The sequence below is a fragment of the Carassius carassius genome, chromosome 49 (genome assembly GCF_963082965.1).
Source record: "Carassius carassius chromosome 49, fCarCar2.1, whole genome shotgun sequence".
In the NCBI taxonomy this organism is placed as follows: domain Eukaryota; kingdom Metazoa; phylum Chordata; class Actinopteri; order Cypriniformes; family Cyprinidae; genus Carassius; species Carassius carassius.
Genome location: NC_081803.1, coordinates 18,908,211 through 18,928,665, shown reverse-complemented (window position 1 = coordinate 18,928,665; position 20,455 = coordinate 18,908,211). Strand labels below are relative to the sequence as shown.

General features: G+C 38.2%; 1 protein-coding gene across 3 annotated transcripts; it reads right to left on the bottom strand.

Annotated features, from left to right (window-relative positions):
• Positions 1-1,272: 1,272 nt before the first annotated feature.
• Positions 1,273-20,239, bottom strand: fgfr1b (fibroblast growth factor receptor 1b). 3 transcript variants are annotated; one of them, XM_059544323.1, is made up of 17 exons: positions 19,800-20,239; positions 15,237-15,424; positions 10,342-10,428; positions 10,089-10,261; positions 7,653-7,776; positions 7,368-7,558; positions 6,529-6,673; positions 4,340-4,533; positions 4,096-4,241; positions 3,869-3,990; positions 3,473-3,583; positions 3,169-3,359; positions 2,970-3,092; positions 2,817-2,887; positions 2,563-2,700; positions 1,814-1,919; positions 1,273-1,636 (listed from the first exon to the last, which is right to left on the bottom strand). In XM_059544323.1, the coding sequence occupies exons 2-17, from the start codon at positions 15,322-15,324 to the stop codon at positions 1,454-1,456; spliced, it is 2,193 nt and encodes a 730-aa protein (XP_059400306.1). In that variant the 5' UTR covers positions 15,325-15,424; positions 19,800-20,239; the 3' UTR covers positions 1,273-1,453. The 3 variants fall into 3 exon arrangements, with proteins under 3 accessions (XP_059400306.1, XP_059400308.1, XP_059400307.1); XM_059544325.1 differs by having other exon boundaries at positions 4,340-4,512; XM_059544324.1 differs by having other exon boundaries at positions 15,237-15,420.
• Between the last annotated feature and the right edge of the window lie 216 nt (positions 20,240-20,455).

Here is a 20,455-nt window from a genome sequence, read left to right as displayed (position 1 = left end):
TGATGGATCAAGCAACACATCCTGATATTTCAAGTAGCTTAGCGTGTCAAGCTAATAATAATTTCAGATTATTTACATTTTTATTAAAAATTATTCAAATGTATCTGTTATATTTTCAGAACAGAAACACCTGTATGATTGAATTTTGAGTTTGGATTGTAAAGTAGATTGCCATATTAGTTTCAATCTTCTGAAAAACTGCTTAGCATTAATCGAAGATCTAAAGGCTTGCCAGTGTGCTTAACTGTCTTGATTCACTGCCTTGAGAGTATTTCCTCCTGATGTATAGCCTGACGCTGCGGTGCTTGCTCTTGGTGTTGGCGTGGTTAATCGATGAGGGGCCAGCGGAGGGGAAAAACACTTCTTCTCACCGTTAATCATGTGCTTAGCTCTCTCTCAAGCTTTCAGCATGAGTGGACGGTTCGCATTTAAGTCAACAACTTCTTATGCACGTCTGCCCTACCAACAACCTCGGGACTGGCCTGTGAGTTAAGATGTTTGGTTCGCCTCTCATTACTTTCCAGCATGCATGAGCTACATATACAAATGCCAACTTCAGATCATATTTTATATATAACATTTTTTATTTATATTCCCACAGGAAAGGCAGTATCAGTCAGCTTATTGAAAGCCTGAATATAAGTGCATGGCCACTGCCTCGAAATTCACATCAGGACGTACCATAAACAATCACGAACACATCAAAACTATTTGAGAACAAACTGCACACTGTTCCTCACAACAAGTTGCCAATCCTGTCATATAAACCCTGTCATTTGAGAGTGTAGCTTCAAATTATGAAGAAGCTACAGACATGCAATGCTCTGAAACTGGTGCTAACAGATTGTCAACCACCATGCTAATGCTAAACAGCTGTTTCATATTAATAGTTACTAAACATTCATTCAAACGTGAATTTAGTCCTTCAGGACACCAAACAAAAGGTAACTGCACCTTTTGATCGGAACAGCAAGCAATGAGTAACATTTCATTTGTAGCTTATTTTAACATATAGAAACTCTTCCATAAATCTGTGACACCCTACAAGCACGAGAAGGAAATTTTTAACCATAAGTTATTCATTTTTCCACAGTGAAAGAGAAAATGTAACACAATCACAACCAGCCAGAACATATTTGACGTTTAAAGGTGAAGTGTGTAATTTCTGCACAACTAGCATTGACAAAGCAAAAAAAAAAACTGTTTTCAAACAGGTTTCCTAAATAATTACTCCATCTGCCATTGGTCAAACAAACAGATATTCCCACTCTCTGTTGTGATCAGTCTTGTTTTTGAGTCTGCTGGTATGAAACATTTCCTCCCGCTTGCGTTTCTGTGCTAGAAAAGCCCAGGCTGACCTCAGTCTCCGAGCCTGCAGAGTTTACGAGTCAGAGGAAGCAGAAAGATGCAGAGAGATCCTCTGTGAACATAGAGGTGCAGGTGTTCTCTACTGTCAGCGTTTTTTGAAGGATCGTACAGTTTGTTGTGGGGAGACTGTCGGAGGGATGTAGGGTTCTTCGGGTCTAGACTCTCTTAGAAAGACTGAGTCCGGCTCGGAGGAGCAGGTGGAACTCCGTTCATTCAGGATGACCTGAGAGTACATGGGCTCCAGGGGAACGGAGAGGTCCAGATACTCCTGCAACGGAAACATATACATTATTAAGTCATCCCTATAATGCACTTCAATGAGAACAATGAAGATTTTCATCCAAGTTGGCAGATGGAGCAGCATTAATAGAGTTTCTGCCCATGATGTATTTCACATCAGTCATCATGTTTACAGGTAGCTACATATGCAGTCTGCTGGCCCTACCTGATTGGATATCATGGACAGAGTGCGATCAAGGTCTTCTACCAGCTTTTTAAAAGTTGGCCTCTGTGTGGGAACTGCATGCCAGCAGTCTTTCATCATCAGGTATCTGGGGGGAAAAAAAACAATTGCATAACTGAGTCATTATGTGAAGACAACACAAAATTATTTATTTTTGTATTAAATCTTATTGTGGACAATTCATCACTGCTTTTTATTCTAACTAAAAAAATATATAATAATTACTGTTTTTTTACACCAAAAGTGGAAAATATAGAATCTTTTAAACTTGTATTAAAATGGTGTGATACATTATTGAGCAATGTATTTAAATAATGCAAAAAATTTAAGTAATTATTATTATTGCAAATAAAACAAATATTTATTAAAATAAAAGACAAAGTCTGTTTAATAAAAAAATGTGTCACGTTATGGAAGTAAAATGTTTTTAAAAGATTCTATTTTATTAAATTCAGAAGGATTTTAGTTGCTAATCAAAACATCTGAATGGTCATTTTTATTCTAAAAAAAAAAAACAAAATCTGCTAAAATAAGAAAAAAGTAAAATAATAAAATAATTATTACAGCAAAAAAATACATGAATTATACAAGTTACACTCAAATATGTTTCAAATTGTGGAAGTTAAATGTTCTTGATTTGTTTGAATGCTTCAGTTTAAAAGGTTTTAAAAGATTCTATTTAATTAAATTAAAAGGAACATATTTTAGTCATTAATTATAATGTGCCGTACATCTCCTGAGTGCAGGCTGAGGGTCTGTCCATGCGATGACCTTCTCGCAGTAGCTTGAAGAGCTCTTCCACAGGCACTCCTGGATAAGGCGAGCCCCCCAGAGTGAAGATCTCCCACAGTAGAACACCAAAAGACCACCTACAACATGAGATCACTCAGTTAGTACCAAAACAGAACCAAGAAACTGTTCTTTTGTGAAGTAAGCAAGCTGAAATAAAGATATACTGGCATCGAAAACAAATGAGCCATCTTACACGTCACTTTGATGAGTGTAAATCCTGTCAAATAAAGCCTCAGGTGCCATCCATTTGACAGGCAGCCGGCCCTGAAGAAGAAATAAGGATGCTCACTTGTCATATATTGACTTTTTAGATAATAAATGCAACTATGAATAACTGACTGCTTACATTTGTAGTCTTCTTGTAGTAATCTATGTGATGAACATCCCGGGCCAAACCGAAGTCTGCTATCTTCATCACATTGTCCTCTGTAACAAGTACATTGCGTGCTGCCAAGTCTCTGTGGATACACTACCAAAAAAAAAAAAAAAGCATTTATTTCAGCCCATATTTTAAAGAAATAAATCACATAGTATGTCAACAATACCTTTTTGGATGCCAGGTACTCCATGCCACGAGCCACCTGGTAGGCACAGGAGACCAAGTCTTTAATGGACATGCTCTCCACAGGCACCTGGTCAGGATTGTAACAGTACTCCATGCCATGTGGCCGGCGGGCACGCAGATATTCCCGCAGGTTTCCTTTAGAGGCGTATTCCACAATGACATACAGAGGGCCTGAAACAGGGAGATTGGAAACAAACGTGTGTTTTGAGAAAGGAAATCCTTGTAGTGTGATCCAACATCTTCAAATGCCGCATGATTGTAAGGATAATTAAATGGGCTCTTACCATCCTGGGTACAAGCTCCGAGCAGGTTGATGATGTTCTTGTGTTTTCCGATCATCTTCATCATCTCCATCTCTGAGATGAGGTCAGACAGATCCTTCTCAGTGGCATCAGCTAATAAAAACATGAGAAATGTTGATGAGGTCTGGTTAATAATGTCATCTGATAAATAATGCGGTTTGGTCTTAAAGCCCCCATGAAATCAAAATTGGAGTTTTATGACTAAAATGCCTGTTTGGTCTGCAAAAATTTCTTTTTAATTAGTATTTTTGTCTGGTTTCATAATGTAACATTGAAAACAAATACCTAAACATAATAAATTCCTAAAATGTACCTTTAGAAATTACATCAAACCATTTCATGGGGTCGTTTAGTCTGTTAATTTGCAAAACCACACACATTTCAGCATTTTCACAGCAACTTTAGTTATGCGGTTGGGCTTGTCTTTGTCCAGTCCGATGGCTTCGCCCATCACCACCTGACCAAAGCAGCCCTCACCCAGAGGTTTCCCAAGTACCAGCCTGTTACAAAAATTACAGAAGATTTCAGAATCATTTCTCGGTTGACCTTGTTTCAAAGTTAAGGATGTGAGAAAAGTCCAAATTTTAGATCCACAGTGTGTGTACCTCTCTCGGGGCACCTCCCAGCATGGGTCCTGGGGCAGCTCGTACTCAGACACCCCTGACAGCATGGGTGTCCCGCTGGAGGAGAGCCGTGAAGGTCGGACCAACATCACACCAGAGTTCAGAGAGGAACTGGATTCCACAGACACCTGTAGAGTGAGGAAGTAGAATGGATTTTTTAAGGGCCTTGAGAAGGATACAAGGGCCCTTCTTTGGACAGCAGTACATCAAAGCCCTTATCTGTTACCTGTCTGCGGAGAGGAATGCTTTTGGCCAGCTTATGGACGGCCAGCTGGCTACTGAAGTCGCTCTTCTTGGAGGAGCTGTGGACTTTGACGATGGTGGCGATTCCTACCATGAGGAAGATGAGGAAGAATCCAACGCAGTAGATCAGAACCTCCAGGTAGAACTGACTGGGGACTGCAGAGGGTATGGTTGGGGCTTATGGGACAAATAGAAGGCTACGCAGTCAGTAATGTTTTTTTGTTATTTACATATCTTATTTAGTGTTATTTTAAACCATTATAGTTTACATTTTTATATTTTCAGTTTTGAATTTTAGATAAAAATAAATGTCACTTTTATTTGTATGATTATTATTATTAATACTATTTAGGTTTAATTTATTCTTATTTAAATTTTAGTTTTAGTTAACAACAATAACCCTAAGTCTAGTTTTCCAGTAAAAACATCCTCAAAACAAGATTTTACTTGACAAGCAAAAAAAAAAAAAATATATATATATATATATATATATATATAAATCTCATAAGTTATTTTTAAACTTGCAATTGTGAGATAAAAAGTCACAATTAATTTTTTATGTTTTATTCAGTGGCAGAAATGGGCTTCTATAGGTTTATGCTGAACTTGATTCAAGATATTTTGTCTGGACACAAGTGTTATTTTACACAAATATCTTGTTTTGGCAAGGTTTAAATATTTTTTTATGGAACACAAGACAAAATATGGATATAATAGTGATGCTTGCCATAACAAACAGCACTAATAAGGCTGAATCTACTTGTGCAGTGTCATGAACACCTCTGTTACTGTGTCTACAGCATTAAACAGTGCTTTGCATTGACACACACTGGTAGCTGCTGGTGACAGGCACACACACACACACACACACACACACACACACACACACACCTCAAGCTCTGTTTTATTTCAACCAGTGCATTTGACACTACTGGCACTGAGAAAAGAGCACAAGCACCCTTTTGTGGCCACACAATGGCTTCTTTGTGGCATAGTATTTCATCCCACATTCTCCACCAGCGTGATGCTGCAGTCATCCCATGCACAAGTATGAAACTGAACCATCCTGGCCAAACTGTCCTGGAAGGCCAACGTGACACAAGGCTACACCTGACGGGTTGTTAATAAATTAGAGCATTGTTCATATAGAGTTGAGCTGTTCTGCAATAGTATGCAGTGGTTGAAATAAAACAAATCCTCCAGAAGATAAGGAACTAATTATGTGATGCTTGAGCATTAATAATTATTTTTCCAGCAAGGAAACCCATATTAGTTAGCGATCAAGCGGATAATACGTTGGGTTAGAGGAAGTGACATCAAGTGACAGCTATAACAGTCACAAAAGTCCGAAAATAAATGGCAACTTCATACATTAGTAAAAAAAATGTTTTAATGAGCCAATTAAAATGCAGCACCAAGTCACCGTAATTAGATTATAGTCAGTGACTCCAGAATTATATCTAGATCCTATTTTAAGGCAATATTGTTTGCACCATTTTCAGCAGAGGTTTTCAACCAGAGGGCCAAGGCCCAATAGGAAGACTTAGTGAACTTGACATGACTTAAAATTATTAAAATAAGACAAAGCAAGCATTAAAATAAGCTACAAGAAAAGCTAATTCTAATTTTAATTCAACTTTTTTTTTTCTTTGAAAAACCAGGTTTACACCTGTCTTGATACATTGTTATGATACTGCTTACTCTCAAAATGAGCATAACTCATTTAATCTGAATAAAAGTGACTTGATGTGCAATAACCACTCATTAAAACAACAAAGATAGCAGGTCAGAGAGAGAAAACCAGGTATTTCGAGAAAAATAAGTAAAGGAGGTGAAACAGTGCTATAACTCATGTCATCAGCCAGAGGTGAAAACCACTGAGGGCACCTAAGTAAGATGATACTTATAGGGGAAGATGTCACTTAAATCCAAATGTTTGGTCTACTTGGCATGCTGGTGCCATGCATGGGTGGTTTTGCACCTGTGGACGGACCATGATACACCTCGTCTTTTGTCAATGGTGCAAAACATACACCAGCTAAAGTGATAGCTGAGTAAATGCTCTTTGACTTTTACGTGGCTCACCTGAAAATGGCGAATGACACATACAAATAGCCACTATTAGGACGAGAAGGAAAGGTCTAGAGAGGACAGAAAAGAGTTGCCGGATACCTTTGACAACGGTCAACCATGCTGAATGATGGGAGATTCCAATTGAATTGCCCGCCAAGCAAGTATACTCCCCAGCATCCTCAAAGGACACATTCCTCAACTGGAGCACCTCCATCTCCTTGTCGGTGGTGTTGAGGCCTGCCGTCTGAAAGAGAATGAGAAAAGCAGACCCGAGGCCCATGACGTGAGGGGAAGGGAGGAGGAAGCAGGAAAACGTTGAGCTCGGGAGATTTTGGGGAGTCGTTGCATCTATCCGGTTGGATTAAAAACCAGTTAGATGCTCGGGAAACCACCTGAAAACTTTCTATCACCTGAAGAGGGATCAAATATTGCTGCCCAGCACCATCACCTTCAATTTACCTCCACCCACATCAGGCAAGCAACATGGAGACTCTCTCCAGTAAAACCCAATCCATTGCGAGGGAGTTATCGCCATTGGTTGGGTCGACCGGGAGTTTCCATGGCATAACGGGATAGGATAACCCAAAGCATGAGAGAAACCCAAGGCTAAAACCTCTGAGGAGATCACTTCAGATTATCCTATGGTCAAGTTACCTTGTACGTCATGTCTAAGGACAGTTAACCAGGCTGACTGATTGGCTTCTCCTATATAATTGGACACTTTGCATATATACTGGCCACCCTCTTCTTCTGTGATATTGTAGAGCGTCAGCACCTGGGTGTCCGAGCTATTGACCCCCGAGTGCTGGAGATGACAAGAGACCAAATTCATCACATCCAATCCCAACCCAGGACATCCTAATATGTGTGGACCACTTATATGAAACTGCTCCATGCAAGTCAGACTTAAGTAAACTGACTGCATTTCAAACCTTTACCTTTAGGACGCGTACGTAGGGGAGTCCATCAGGTCCCAGTTTGCTTCCGTTCACATGTATGTGTTTGAGCCACTGAATGTGAGGCTGGGGATCGCTGAAGACCTTGCAAACAAACTCTACATCACTGCCGACCACAGCTGTTCGATTCGCAGGGAGACCAGCGTACAGGATAGGCCTGTGAGGCGATCGCTCTGTAATATGCACAAGACAGGGTTTGTTAGATTTGTATTCAAGCACAGTACTTATTCCAGAACTGCTACTGGTTGATATTGAGAGATGACTGACCCACTACGTCCAGCTGATAGGTGTGATTAATACTTCCATATTCGTTTTCCACCAGGCACGTGTAGTTGCCCTTGTCTGAGGGCACCACTGACTCCATGATTATTGTCCACATGTGTTCCCGCAGCTGGGAATGGTTTGGAATGGAAGTGTATTGACACAATATTTACTCAAAATACACACACACACACAAATGAAAACCAGATATACATACTCCATTCACAAATCTCTTATGTGATATACACACACACATATATATACAACCCGAATTCCGGAAAAGATTTTAATAAATAAATTAAAATAATAAATAAATAAATACATTTTAATAAAATGAAAACTAAAGGAATTTCAAATCACATGAGCCAATATTTTATTCACAATAGAACATAGATAACGTAGCAAATGTTTAAACTGAGAAATTTTACACTTTTATCCACTTAATTAGCTCATTTAAAATTTAATGCCTGCTACAGGTCTCAAAAAAGTTGGCACGGGGGCAACAAATGGCTAAAAAAGCAAGCAGTTTTGAAAAGATTCAGCTGGGAGAACATCTAGTGATTAAGTTAATTGATATCAGGTCTGTAACATGATTAGCTATAAAAGCTTTGTCTTAGAGAAGCAGAGTCTCTCAGAAGTAAAGATGGGCAGAGGCTCTCCAATCTGTGAAAGACTGCGTAAAAAAATAGTGGAAAACTTTAAAAACAATGTTCCTCAACGTCAAATTGCAAAGGCTTTGCAAATCTCATCATCTACAGTGCATAACATCATCAAAAGATTCAGAGAAACTGGAGAAATCTCTGTGCGTAAGGGACAAGGCCGGAGACCTTTATTGGATGCCCGTGGTCTTCGGGCTCTCAGACGACACTGCATCACTCATCGGCATGATTGTGTCAATGACATTACTAAATGGGCCCAGGAATACTTTCAGAAACCACTGTCGTAAACACAATCCGCCGTGCCATCAGCAGATGCCAACTAAAGCTCTATCATGCAAAAAGGAAGCCATATGTGAACATGGTCCAGAAGCGCCGTCGTGTCCTGTGGGCCAAGGCTCATTTAAAATGGACTATTTCAAAGTGGAATAGTGTTTTATGGTCAGACGAGTCCAAATTTGACATTCTTGTTGGAAATCACGGACGCCGTGTCCTCCGGGCTAAAGAGGAGGGAGACCTTCCAGCATGTTATCAGCGTTCAGTTCAAAAGCCAGCATCTCTGATGGTATGGGGGTGCATAAGTGCATACGGTATGGGCAGCTTGCATGTTTTGGAAGGCTCTGTGAATGCTGAAAGGTATATAAAGGTTTTAGAGCAACATATGCTTCCCTCCAAACAACGTCTATTTCAGGGAAGGCCTTGTTTATTTCAGCAGGACAATGCAAAACCACATACTGCAGCTATAACAACAGCATGGCTTCGTCGTAGAAGAGTCCGGGTGCTAACCTGGCCTGCCTGCAGTCCAGATCTTTCACCTATAGAGAACATTTGGCGCATCATTAAACGAAAAATACGTCAAAGACGACCACGAACTCTTCAGCAGCTGGAAATCTATATAAGGCAAGAATGGGACCAAATTCCAACAGCAAAACTCCAGCAACTCATAGCCTCAATGCCCAGACGTCTTCAAACTGTTTTGAAAAGAAAAGGAGATGCTACACCATGGTAAACATGCCCCATCCCAACTATTTTGAGACCTGTAGCAGAAATCAAAATTGAAATGAGCTCATTTTGTGCATAAAATTGTTTTTTCAGGCATTAAATTTTAAATGAGCTAATTAAGTGGATAAAAGTGTAAACTTTCTCAGTTTAAACATTAGCTATGTTATCTATGTTCTATTGTGAATAAAATATTGGCTCATGTGATTTGAAAGTCTTTTAGTTTTCATTTTATTAAAATTTAAAAAACGTCCCAACTTTTCCGGAATTCGGGTTGTATATATATATATATATATAGCCAAATAAGCATCAAAATCACGTCGATATTGATGATGTTGCTTAATTTTAATGGTTGGCTACTGATTATTCTAGCACATTGTGGTACTTCTTGTCTTGATATTTGCACATTGTCTCTCTATGTTGAGTCATTTTTACATTTTCTGGGGTCTTGAAGGTAACGGTTATACTTTTATATGGCTGATGTGACAGTCCCTTGAATCCATTTTTAAATCTGCATCAAATCATCACAAATATTTTGCCAAGCCCTAATCACTATTGCAAGCTATTTGTAACCAGAGCTCCATTGTTTCAAACACGTTTACATCAGAGTGTGTGCATTCAGGTGTCGGGTTCAGGGTGTATAGATTCAGGCTGTGATTTTGACCTATTGTAAGCTGAGGTATCAGCTTTCATTCTCTCGGGTCAGGTGCAAAGTAAATGAGGGCTTTATGTCCCACATAACAGTGATATCAGTCAGGTACTGAAGTCTGCTTATATGCAAACGTACCTTGTAGCCCCCGATGCGCTGGTCTCTTTTGAACTCTTTTCCATTCTTAAGCCAGCGTAGTTTCGGCATCGGATTTCCTTCGGCCTGACATCGGAATTTCACCGTTTTGCTGGCTGGTACGGCATGAAGCTTTTTTTCCATCTTTTCAGGTTGGGCCCAATGAGGTGCCATTGCTAAAGAGGAAATATGGTATTAATAACAAAGAACAATTCATAATTTGATTTCCTTCCTGAAAACGAGAATGCATGCTTACGTAAGAGCTCCTGGCTACTTGACGGCTTGTTCTCTTCTGACGATGACTCATCGTCATCCTCATCCTCGGAAGACGCTGTTGCGTGACCTGTGACAAAGGCGACAGGATGTGTGTCAGAGAATAAATTCATACAGCCACTCATATAGCTATGCATGAGTCCACAATCCATCATGCATGATTTAGATGTCACAAATTCAGCAAAGCACATGTAGATGTGGTTATTTATTTGTCTGTTTGTCCAGCCTGATCCACCAAATCTGATAATGTCTTGATTTATATCCCTTAGAGTGTTTGATTTTTACCAGTCATGAAGAAGAGAATAGCACCAGGTTGAGAAAGGAGAGGCTTATAACGCTTTTATTTATTTTTTATTATTTATGTATTCACAATATTCTGGTGATTTTGTATTCCTGCTTGATCTGGATATTGAACCAGGACGAATTCACAGAGCGTCGGACAGTGAGAACTCAAGAGTCACTGCAGGCTCCGCTCCAGAGCTGTACCCACGCTCCCATCACACAGACACAAACACACACTCTGGGGAGCTGTCTGAAAAATTCACCACTCAACGCCTGACACATTCCACAGCTGAACAGAGAGAAACGGCCTCACAATGTTCCAGTTGCTCATCAATAACAAAAATACAATCCCAAAAACAACTTTAACTAGTTTTTAGCTATTTCAGAAGACAATAAGTGGTATTTGCCTGTGCAAAACTTGCATGCATGATGCCAGGAGGGTTGCAACCTGTTTGCTTATATCACGTCTAGGTCATATTTTAACCATATTTTAACATATTTTATAATTAAAAGAAAATAATGATTACAATTCAGATAAAGAAAATGAAGAAAAAATTAAATGTAAGAAAATATTTTCATGAATTTTTATTCATCTAATTTATCACATTACAATTAAGCAAATTTTTTTGCATGAAACATTAATAGTTTAAATGTTGATTTTAGATATTTAATTTTGTAACATATTTATACATCAAAATACTATTTGTTGTACTGCATTTAATGATTTAAAAATTAAATAATAATAATTTAAATATAGTGCAGCAAAATTGTTATAAATTATGAATATATTTCCTTTTTTTTTCATTTGATTTTTGAGGTGTAATGTGTTCCAGTCATGTTTATCATTAGATTCAAATACTTTGAATCTAAAACATAAGCCTGCTAGCAAAAAAATGTGATACTTCCTTTACAAAAGAGGGGGAAGAAATTCTGAAGAAAAAATGAAACCGTTTAAAGATTAACCTCCTGTGGCCCATTACACTTATTAGGCCTGAGTTTCAGTACATACCACACAAAAGCCCAAAAAAACCCTGACGCCAGAACATACAGCCGTCCCATTCAAAGAGACCCCCCACCAACCTAAAGTCACCTTAATTGTCAAACAAACTAATCTAATCTATCTCTTTTGTCCTCCGCCGTGTTTCCTGACAATGTGAGCGGATCCATAAGAGACCAAAGGGGGAAAGAGAGAGTGTTTGGAGAGACGGAGAAGAGGCTGTACCAGCAGGTTCCTCGGCTAGTTGTCATGGAGATCTCACTTAAGCCTAGTGGAGGTATTTCCTGGATCACAGGCCCCTTAATCCCGACAGGGAAACGGGACGAGAGGGGGTTGGGATCAACTTTTGCTTCAGCCCAGTTTAACAAAAAAAGCATGGTGTGCAGGAAAGGTTGAGGCTGAGGGAGATGCTGGTCTTGTAAATGTTAAATGAGAACTGATGTCTCATCCTATATCCTTTCATTCACTTTATTTCCAATCATTACGGTCACATACTAGAGCAGAAACATCACGTGCACCCCTAAACCTCACATGAGAAAAACAGCACTTTAAACTGCAGTTAATAGGGCTGACAACTCCCAGCATGCCCTTTGATTCTTACATACTAAAATTAAACCCTGGCTGTGACTACTGTTGCAATAAATTCAAATAAGTTATTTTTAGAGGAGTCTAGCATTTATTAATTCTTCATAGACAAGTGGTTTTGCTTTAAGTGGCAAATTTTCTTTACAAAAATGTCCACAAAAAACATCAATCTGACCCTGCCTTTTATAGTCACAACAATATGCAACAAAGAGTTTGGTTTCTGAATTGCACTAGAAATTCAATTGTTTTGGCGACCGAACTGGTTTTTAATGTAGTCTGGGTAGGTCTTTTTAACTTTTTGATGAAAACGTCAAAGAGCCTGTCCTTGTTAGCATGTATATATATATCTTTGTATGATATTTCCACTCAGAATATCATACAAAGCTATTGCACAAGCTTCACCAAAAATGAGCTCTTGCACATAAAACGGCACTGAGAATAAAAATAGTTAAATTTACCCCTCAACATGCACAAATTCCATTTCTTTGGTAAAATTTGAAGCAGTTCACAAGACGAGGAAAAGTGTACCACCTAAACAGCTGAAATGGGCAAACTGTAAAATTGGAAGCACATTTTGTTTACTGAAGAAATTCTGTGGAAAAATACTTGCTTATGACTGCTAGAAAATAATCTAACTAAATTAAAACAGAACATTTTCCATAAAAATGAAAAAATCTTGATATGCTCGTGACTACATCATTCTTCCCAGTCTGACAGACCCAAAAACACAAGCATGATTTCATCGGCGAGCAGTACCAACACACATCTGTGTGCTCAGATTCAGAATGCTCTTGACTGGCTTCTTGGTAAAGCGAAGAGAATGTGTTTTCTCAGAGAGAGGCGGAGGCCCGACCCATTTGTCTTGGTCATTCAGTCCAAGCTGAAGTGGACAACATCTGTCATCACCTCATTATTCATCCGCGACTTCTTTAAAAGCCTAAATGTCATTGCATTTCCGATCATTATGACCCTTTTAATGAACTAAACCTTCAATAAAACAAGCCTCAAATCCTTATAGCTGACCGTCTCTTCGCATCTTCCAGGATTGGTGCTAAGCTCTGCACTTGGCTGGGAATCAGTAAAGGAATTCATAGCCTGGATGGTTTGCTGCTGGGATTTCCTGCCTGTCTAGTAATAGTCCTGGGCACAGAGTCACGACTACTAGTTAATTCAGGCAAGAGGGCAAACAGTTAGATCAATGCTTACAAACAATGGACCAAGAGTTTATGCAGCAACAGGATATGGACGATGGTGGTTTTCACATGCAGATGAGCTCTGTCTTAAGCAGCTGTGAATGGACACTATGTCCACTTGTATGCAAACACGCATCATCAATAAGGCTGTAAACAACTAAGACTAGTGTAAGCGTGTTGGTGTCAGGCTGTCACAACAACAATTCTGCCCCTGCCCCTTTACAATAAAGGTAAATGCAAATTATCAGACTTCTTGATTCAACTCAAAACAATGAACTATGGCTAGTAATGATTGATATTAAATTTGAATAATATTTTGTCTAAATTAATATAAAAAATGAAACTTGAAGTGAGCATGACGACAAAGATGATGATTTAAATGTTAACTTAAGATTAAAAAAGAAATAACTAAATTATATATATATATATATATGTGTGTGTGTGTGTGTGTGTGTGTGTGTGTGTGTGTGTGTGTGTGTATGTGTGTGTTATTACAATTAACTAAAACCATAAAGCAATTTTCATTACTTGGAATAAATAAAAAGAAATTTTATTTAACACATTTTATTTTACTAAAAAAAAAATATATATATATATATATAATTTAAATTATGGATTATTACGGTTAACTAAAACCATGAAACAATTTTCATTACTTAAAATAAAATAAATGTTAACCGAAATAACATTTCAAAAATCAACATAGTTGCCATTTTTGGTTCAAATTGATGTACTACAATAATTAACTGAAATTAAAATCAAATAAAACTATATAGACACTTTTAATAAAAAGTACAGTAACACAAACTAAAACTAAGCCCCTTTCACACTGCGATTCCGGAAAATACACAGGTAATGTGTTCCGGCAATTGTTCCCGGGTCGCTAGATTTTGCACTTTCACACTGCCAGTGATTCCCCGGAATATGTGCGTGCATTCACACACAACCCGTAAAGGTCCCGTAAAGACACGTGACATCACGAAGTTAGGTGTAATGTACGAGTCGAAAACGCTAGGCATGTTAACTTTCTCTTAAGCTTGCAATAAAGTGCGTCATCACTACGACACACCCTTTATGGCATTAGTTCTGGATTTTGTTCACACAGCGCTCGTTCCGGGATTGAACCCGACAGTGTTACTAGGTCCCCGAACTGGGATCAATCCAGGAATCAATCCCAGGACATGTTTGTGTTCACACAGAAGGTGACCCGGCAATGTTCCGGCAATTTTCCGGGTCCAATGTGCAGTGTGAAAGGGGCTCTAGACACTGATATCCAATGTTGGGGGAAAAAAATTATAAATAAAGCTGATATAACCATATGGTTCCAATATATCAAAACCAATGAGTAAGAGAGAAGCAGCTAATGAGCATTACAGATTTAATGAATAAATTATTCAAAGCCATTCTCTGACTGTAGTAGTCGTCTGTATTGTATTTGGAGATCTTTTAGTGCATTGAGAAGTCTTTGCAATGCTATGCATTCCACCGTGATCCATCTGAACCTCTAAGGTTTCAAGAAAGAGCGAAAGACCCCAAAGCACTTTGGATGCATAAAGAAAAAGCATCTGGAGTCCAACAGCACATCAGATCCTAATGAGTTCCAGCTCTGCTAGTTAACGCCACATCAAAAACAGAGCCATGACCAGAACTCTGCTGCTGCATGAGCTGGAGCCAAGTGTAAACCGAACATCAAATGAATGTATTCGAACCTAAATCAGGCAAGTAAAAGATGTGCTGCTTGCTTTCTTCCAATTGTTTCCATTTGTGCCACCTCAGATTAGGAATAGCCTGGAAATGGACATGGGAACAGGAAAAACTTACCTTGTTCGGTTACTGCGGGACGTGAGTGGGCCAAGGGGAGCTGAGCTAGAATAACCCACAGGAGAAGCAAATCCCATGACTTCATCATCCTGAGAGATGGGCAGCTGGGCGAGGAGGGTGGGCCGAGTCAGCTCATTCACTCAGCTGTGGGCAGCACTGGCCCATCACCACTGCAAGCATAGAGCTACCTGCCAAAGAGAGAATGTGTACAGGAATTAGTCTTATACGCTATGCATAGATGCAAAGGAGGAAAATTTACTTTTTATTGGAATGTTCTGGCTTTGGGAAATTTTTCTCCCCATTTTTTCTTTTTCAATTGACATCTATGCTTCCTTGAAGTACCTTTAAAATCACTGGAGCCTTTCCATTCCATAAAATATTCTTTATAGTGTAAAAGAGTTCTTTACATGCTAAAAAAATCTAAATTACCATGGCAACAGGATTGCACGATAAAACTACATGTCCCATAATTCTCTGTGGCAACACAGAAATGATAAACATACATAAAGCGTCAAATAAACATCTAATATGCAGTCTTTACTTTTAATTTTGTGAACGAGTCCATTTTATTTTGATCAAAATCACTTGAAGACGCATCACATCACAATAAGAACAAGTTAAGGACTTCAAGCAACACACAGTTTAAAAGTTTCAAATCAGCATATTAGAATGATTTCTGAAGGATCACGTGACACTGAAGACTGAAGTAATGATGCTGAAAAGTCAGCTTTGCATCACAGGAATAAATTATATTTCAAATACATTCAAATAGTAAACAGTTATTTTAAATTGTAATAATATTTCACAATATAACTGGATTTTTTTTATCAAAGAAATGCAACCTTGATGAGCATAAAAGACTTCATATTTATTAAAAAAATCTTACAAGCCCCACACTTTTGACCGGTGTTATAAGTTCTCACTTATAACCATATCAAAGAGCCACAAAATATATGCCCAACTACACTCACACTCGGCTTACAAAGACCAGACCCCTCTCATTTACTGAAATAATACCATCACCTGGCAATAAAGCCTATCTGGTACCCACTAATTCAACTTCTAAGGCTCCTTCATTGCTTTTAAATATTAATTAAGTTTGATTAGCATTGACAACCGTTTAAGCATCAATTCACCACCCAATTAAACAACCACTGATAAATAATTAAAAAAAATCTCCTAATTTCAAAGCAACAATCGTCCTATTACCAAAAATTCCAACTTCACTAAGAAAAAGCTGTAACTCGTCGACTACATACCTCACAAATCAAAAACTAGTTCAAACATGGTTTTCCCACAAGTATGAAGAAAACAGAGGCCCCAAACCTCTCGACCCCTCACCCGACAGCAGCTGCCCCCCTGAGTAGGTGTAGAGAGGCCCTCCTGGTGGTGTGAAACACATCTGTTAATGCTATGACCCCCTAAGACCCGCCACTTGACACCTGTCTTTCGTCGGGACCCCAGTCAGGCCCCCATCCCTGCCAAACATTACCAAACAAAAGCCTGTAATCTGGTGGTTGTTTTTGTACCCCCTCCTCCAATAATAGTGCTGCAAACCATTTGCTCTCGCACCTTCAACATTACTCACAATTTCCAATCTGAAACAACAACACAATTTGGTGCCACATGTTTTGCTCTCATTACTAATGAGGGGAATTAAAGTATTAGTGAATGTAAACAAAGTTGTTTTTAACTTATTAGCACCTTCACTGTAAGGCTATAGGTTTCACACAAGTGTGTTTAAAATCCTCAACCATGATCTGTTTTCATCTAGAGTTGAAGAGAGTTGAAATACAGCAACATCCAATTCTGTTAATTATGAACACCTCATAAGAATAATAAACGAGGGATGTCCGTCCATTACTGAGAGCTGTCGGATGGTTTTATTCCAGAGTAATTCAGCTAAAGGCAAGTACATGAAGAGACGGTCGTTCTGCGGTGGGTGGTGACCCTGAATGAAAAATCTTAAATGCTGATGTGCAGCGGGTTTATGATAAGGCCATAAGCGTAGTTCATTTACCTCCCAGGCACTGTCCATAACCGCGTCAAAGCAGTAAAATTTAAGAATCTCTTAAACTGATGAGAATGTGGAGTTATTCGTGGCACTTTTTCACACATGAAACTGCAGCACACTGGAGAAATTCAAAGAAATGTTATTGGATGAGCTATAAAAGTGTTTTTCAACAACAGTCACGAAACCATGTAAAAAAATAAAATAAAATAAAAAACGTGTGAAGTTCTAGAAGAATAATAGCTAACATGTTGCACGGTCTTACCACCAGTCGGATTAAATAAAAATTATAAAAAAAAAGAGAGATTGGTAGTGCTCATGCATGATAGATTGTGCTTTTTAAAACATTATGTGCAGGAAACAAGCCATTTCTAATGTTAAACACCAAAAATAAATAAATAAATGTAAAAAATTATATATATATATATATATATATATATATATATATATATATATATATATATATATATATATATTAGCCATAGAACATCACAATAAATAAATTAAAAATATTAAGTAAATACTTTGACAAATTTTCACTTTAGAAATTGCTAGTGAAATTCACAAATAACACAAAAAAGGCAAATAATTAAACATGAAATTCCGAAGACTAAAATAGCATTTTCTTGTAAAACATACTTAAATAATGTTTTATTTACCTTTAACTTTGAAAAATGATTTAAATTATTTTCATCTCTAATGAAACTTAACATCTTAAAAAAAAAAAAAAAAAATCAAATATTATATAAAAAATAATGTGTGCATCTTACAGATTAGCAAATATAAAAATGGATAACTAACTTACTAAATAATTATATATATATATATATATATATATATATATATATATATATATATATATATATATATATATATATATATATATATATATATATTTATATATTCTATATTCTATTCTATATATACTTTTCATATCTGGCCCTAAATAACCTTTCAGTAGATTGTATTATTCTCATTTGCAAGCTGCTTTGGACAAAAGCATCTTCTAAATGTGGATAAATGCAAATAAATAAAATTCAACTCAACTATTGCCACAAAAAAGCATTGAAACCCGTAGTCCTTCCAGAGTTCTCTACAGTAATGCAAGAGGAGAATTTGAAAAGCCCATTGTGTTAATTAAAGTTTGGGGTTTACTGTGTTCCCTAACCCCCCTGAGAGTCCAGCCCTTAATCACTATGCTGCTGCATCCATGCATGACATTCCTCGACTTGGTGTTTGTTTTGGGAGATAGTCATCAATCCATCCCAGGACCTCACTGTTCACTACAAGGTTCTTTGGAGAACCCAAAATGGTTCTTCTGTGGTATTGCTACAGGGGCAGTCATGGCCTGATGGTTAGAGAGTCGGACTTGTAACTTGGAGTTTGTGTGTTCAAGTCTCACGTCTGACAGGAATTGTCGGTGGGTGGATTGAATAACCATGCGCTCTTATCCCCCTTAATACCATGACTGAGTGTGTGCACTTGGATGGGTTCAATTCAAAGCACAAATTCTGAGTATGGGCCACCATACTTGGCCACACATCACTTCACTTAAAAGAAGAAAAAAATCCTTTTGGAACCTCAAAAGTTACAAACCATAAATATTATTCATGGAATATCTAAAACTCTGGACGAAACCAGTGGCATGAATAACCACCAGGTGCATGGACAGAGCTCATCTTTCAGTGCATCCAATATTACACATTCAATTTGGATGGGCTGGATTGGATTTGGATTGGATTGGATTGGCACATTCAATGGGCTCCAGTTGACATATTATGAGATTCGGCTGTAACTCAGCACAAAGTGCCACGATGGGCTCTTCTGGGAGGGAGGTTGTGGTTTTTTCAAAAATATCATTTCATTTATGAGTCATCTCTGAAATTAATGCTTCTGGAATTAAGTAGTCATCCTCAAAGATGATCCTCGTGATCAGTAAGTGGCCCTAAAGGTAAATTAGCACAACATCTCGAGCGTGGAGCACAATTACTGTTTCAGTGGTTCTTGACCAAGATGTTTAGAATGACTCTACTAGTGCATCTTTTCCCCCTAAAGTCTACAACAGAGGTCAGGCCAGGGAACATCAGCTCAGTTAAATCACACACACACACACACACAAACAAACTGATTTATCATTACCACAGAAACAGATCCTAGAAATGTTTATTTCCTCAAGTAAAACAATGCAAACCACCTAGGGTTTAACAGCTCAAAATAGGTCACTTTCATATACATTGATATGCAAATTGAGGGAACACAATGTAGCATTCTTATTCTACTCCTGCTGTGAGCACCTATTCAAGGTTGGTCTCTTCATGAATGTGCAAATACAATGGAAATGGGAATGATTTGCTTTAAAAAGCACAATACATACAGGCTATATGTGTAAGGTTCTATACATGTTGCCTATAGTAAACATATAGACTCTATTTATCTTTATATCTCAACCATATAGGCTATAACACTTCTGCATGGACCTCTCTACATAAAACGTGCAAAACAAGTTTCTTTAAAATATGCAAAAAAAATTTTTTTTTTTTTTAAACACTCACCTCTGGATGTTATTGTGAGCACTGGGTTGTGTTGAAGTGCACTTCTTGTGGGAGTAATTTAGGTTTGTAAAACATTACTCCAAAACAAGCGTTCTCCGCAGAAAATGTCCCATGCTGAAGTTGCTCAAAACAAGCCTCTCAGCCAGATTTCTCTCATGCAGGGCGCGTTTTTGCAAAAGTAGCGAGAAGAAAAGGAGTCACGTTTAAACCAGCCGAACCACACAAAAGTTTTTTTGTCCAGGTGCGTAGAGGGACCGTTAGAAAACTTCCACGTATTTGCTGTTTGGCACGTTTTTAGGAAGAAACTCGCGCGGGTGTCTCGCGGCGAACTGAGATTTACGAGTCACGCCGAAGCTGCTGCGAATGCGCGTGTTTGTCGTCCACTTTCTCTGGCGCTCACAGCAGCGATTCTTCCTCTCGAAATGAATATGAAGGAGGTTTTTTTTTCATCGTTCCTCCCACTTCCAGGATTTGAGGATTCAAGAATTCCACTGCACCCCTCCTCGCCCCCCCCCCCCCCTTCACCTTCATCTATCTATCTATCTATCTATCTAGATAGATAGATAGATAGATAGATAGATAGATAGATAGATAGATAGATTGATTGATTGATTGATAGATAGGTGCACTTCCTCCTTCACTTTTACAAATTTAAA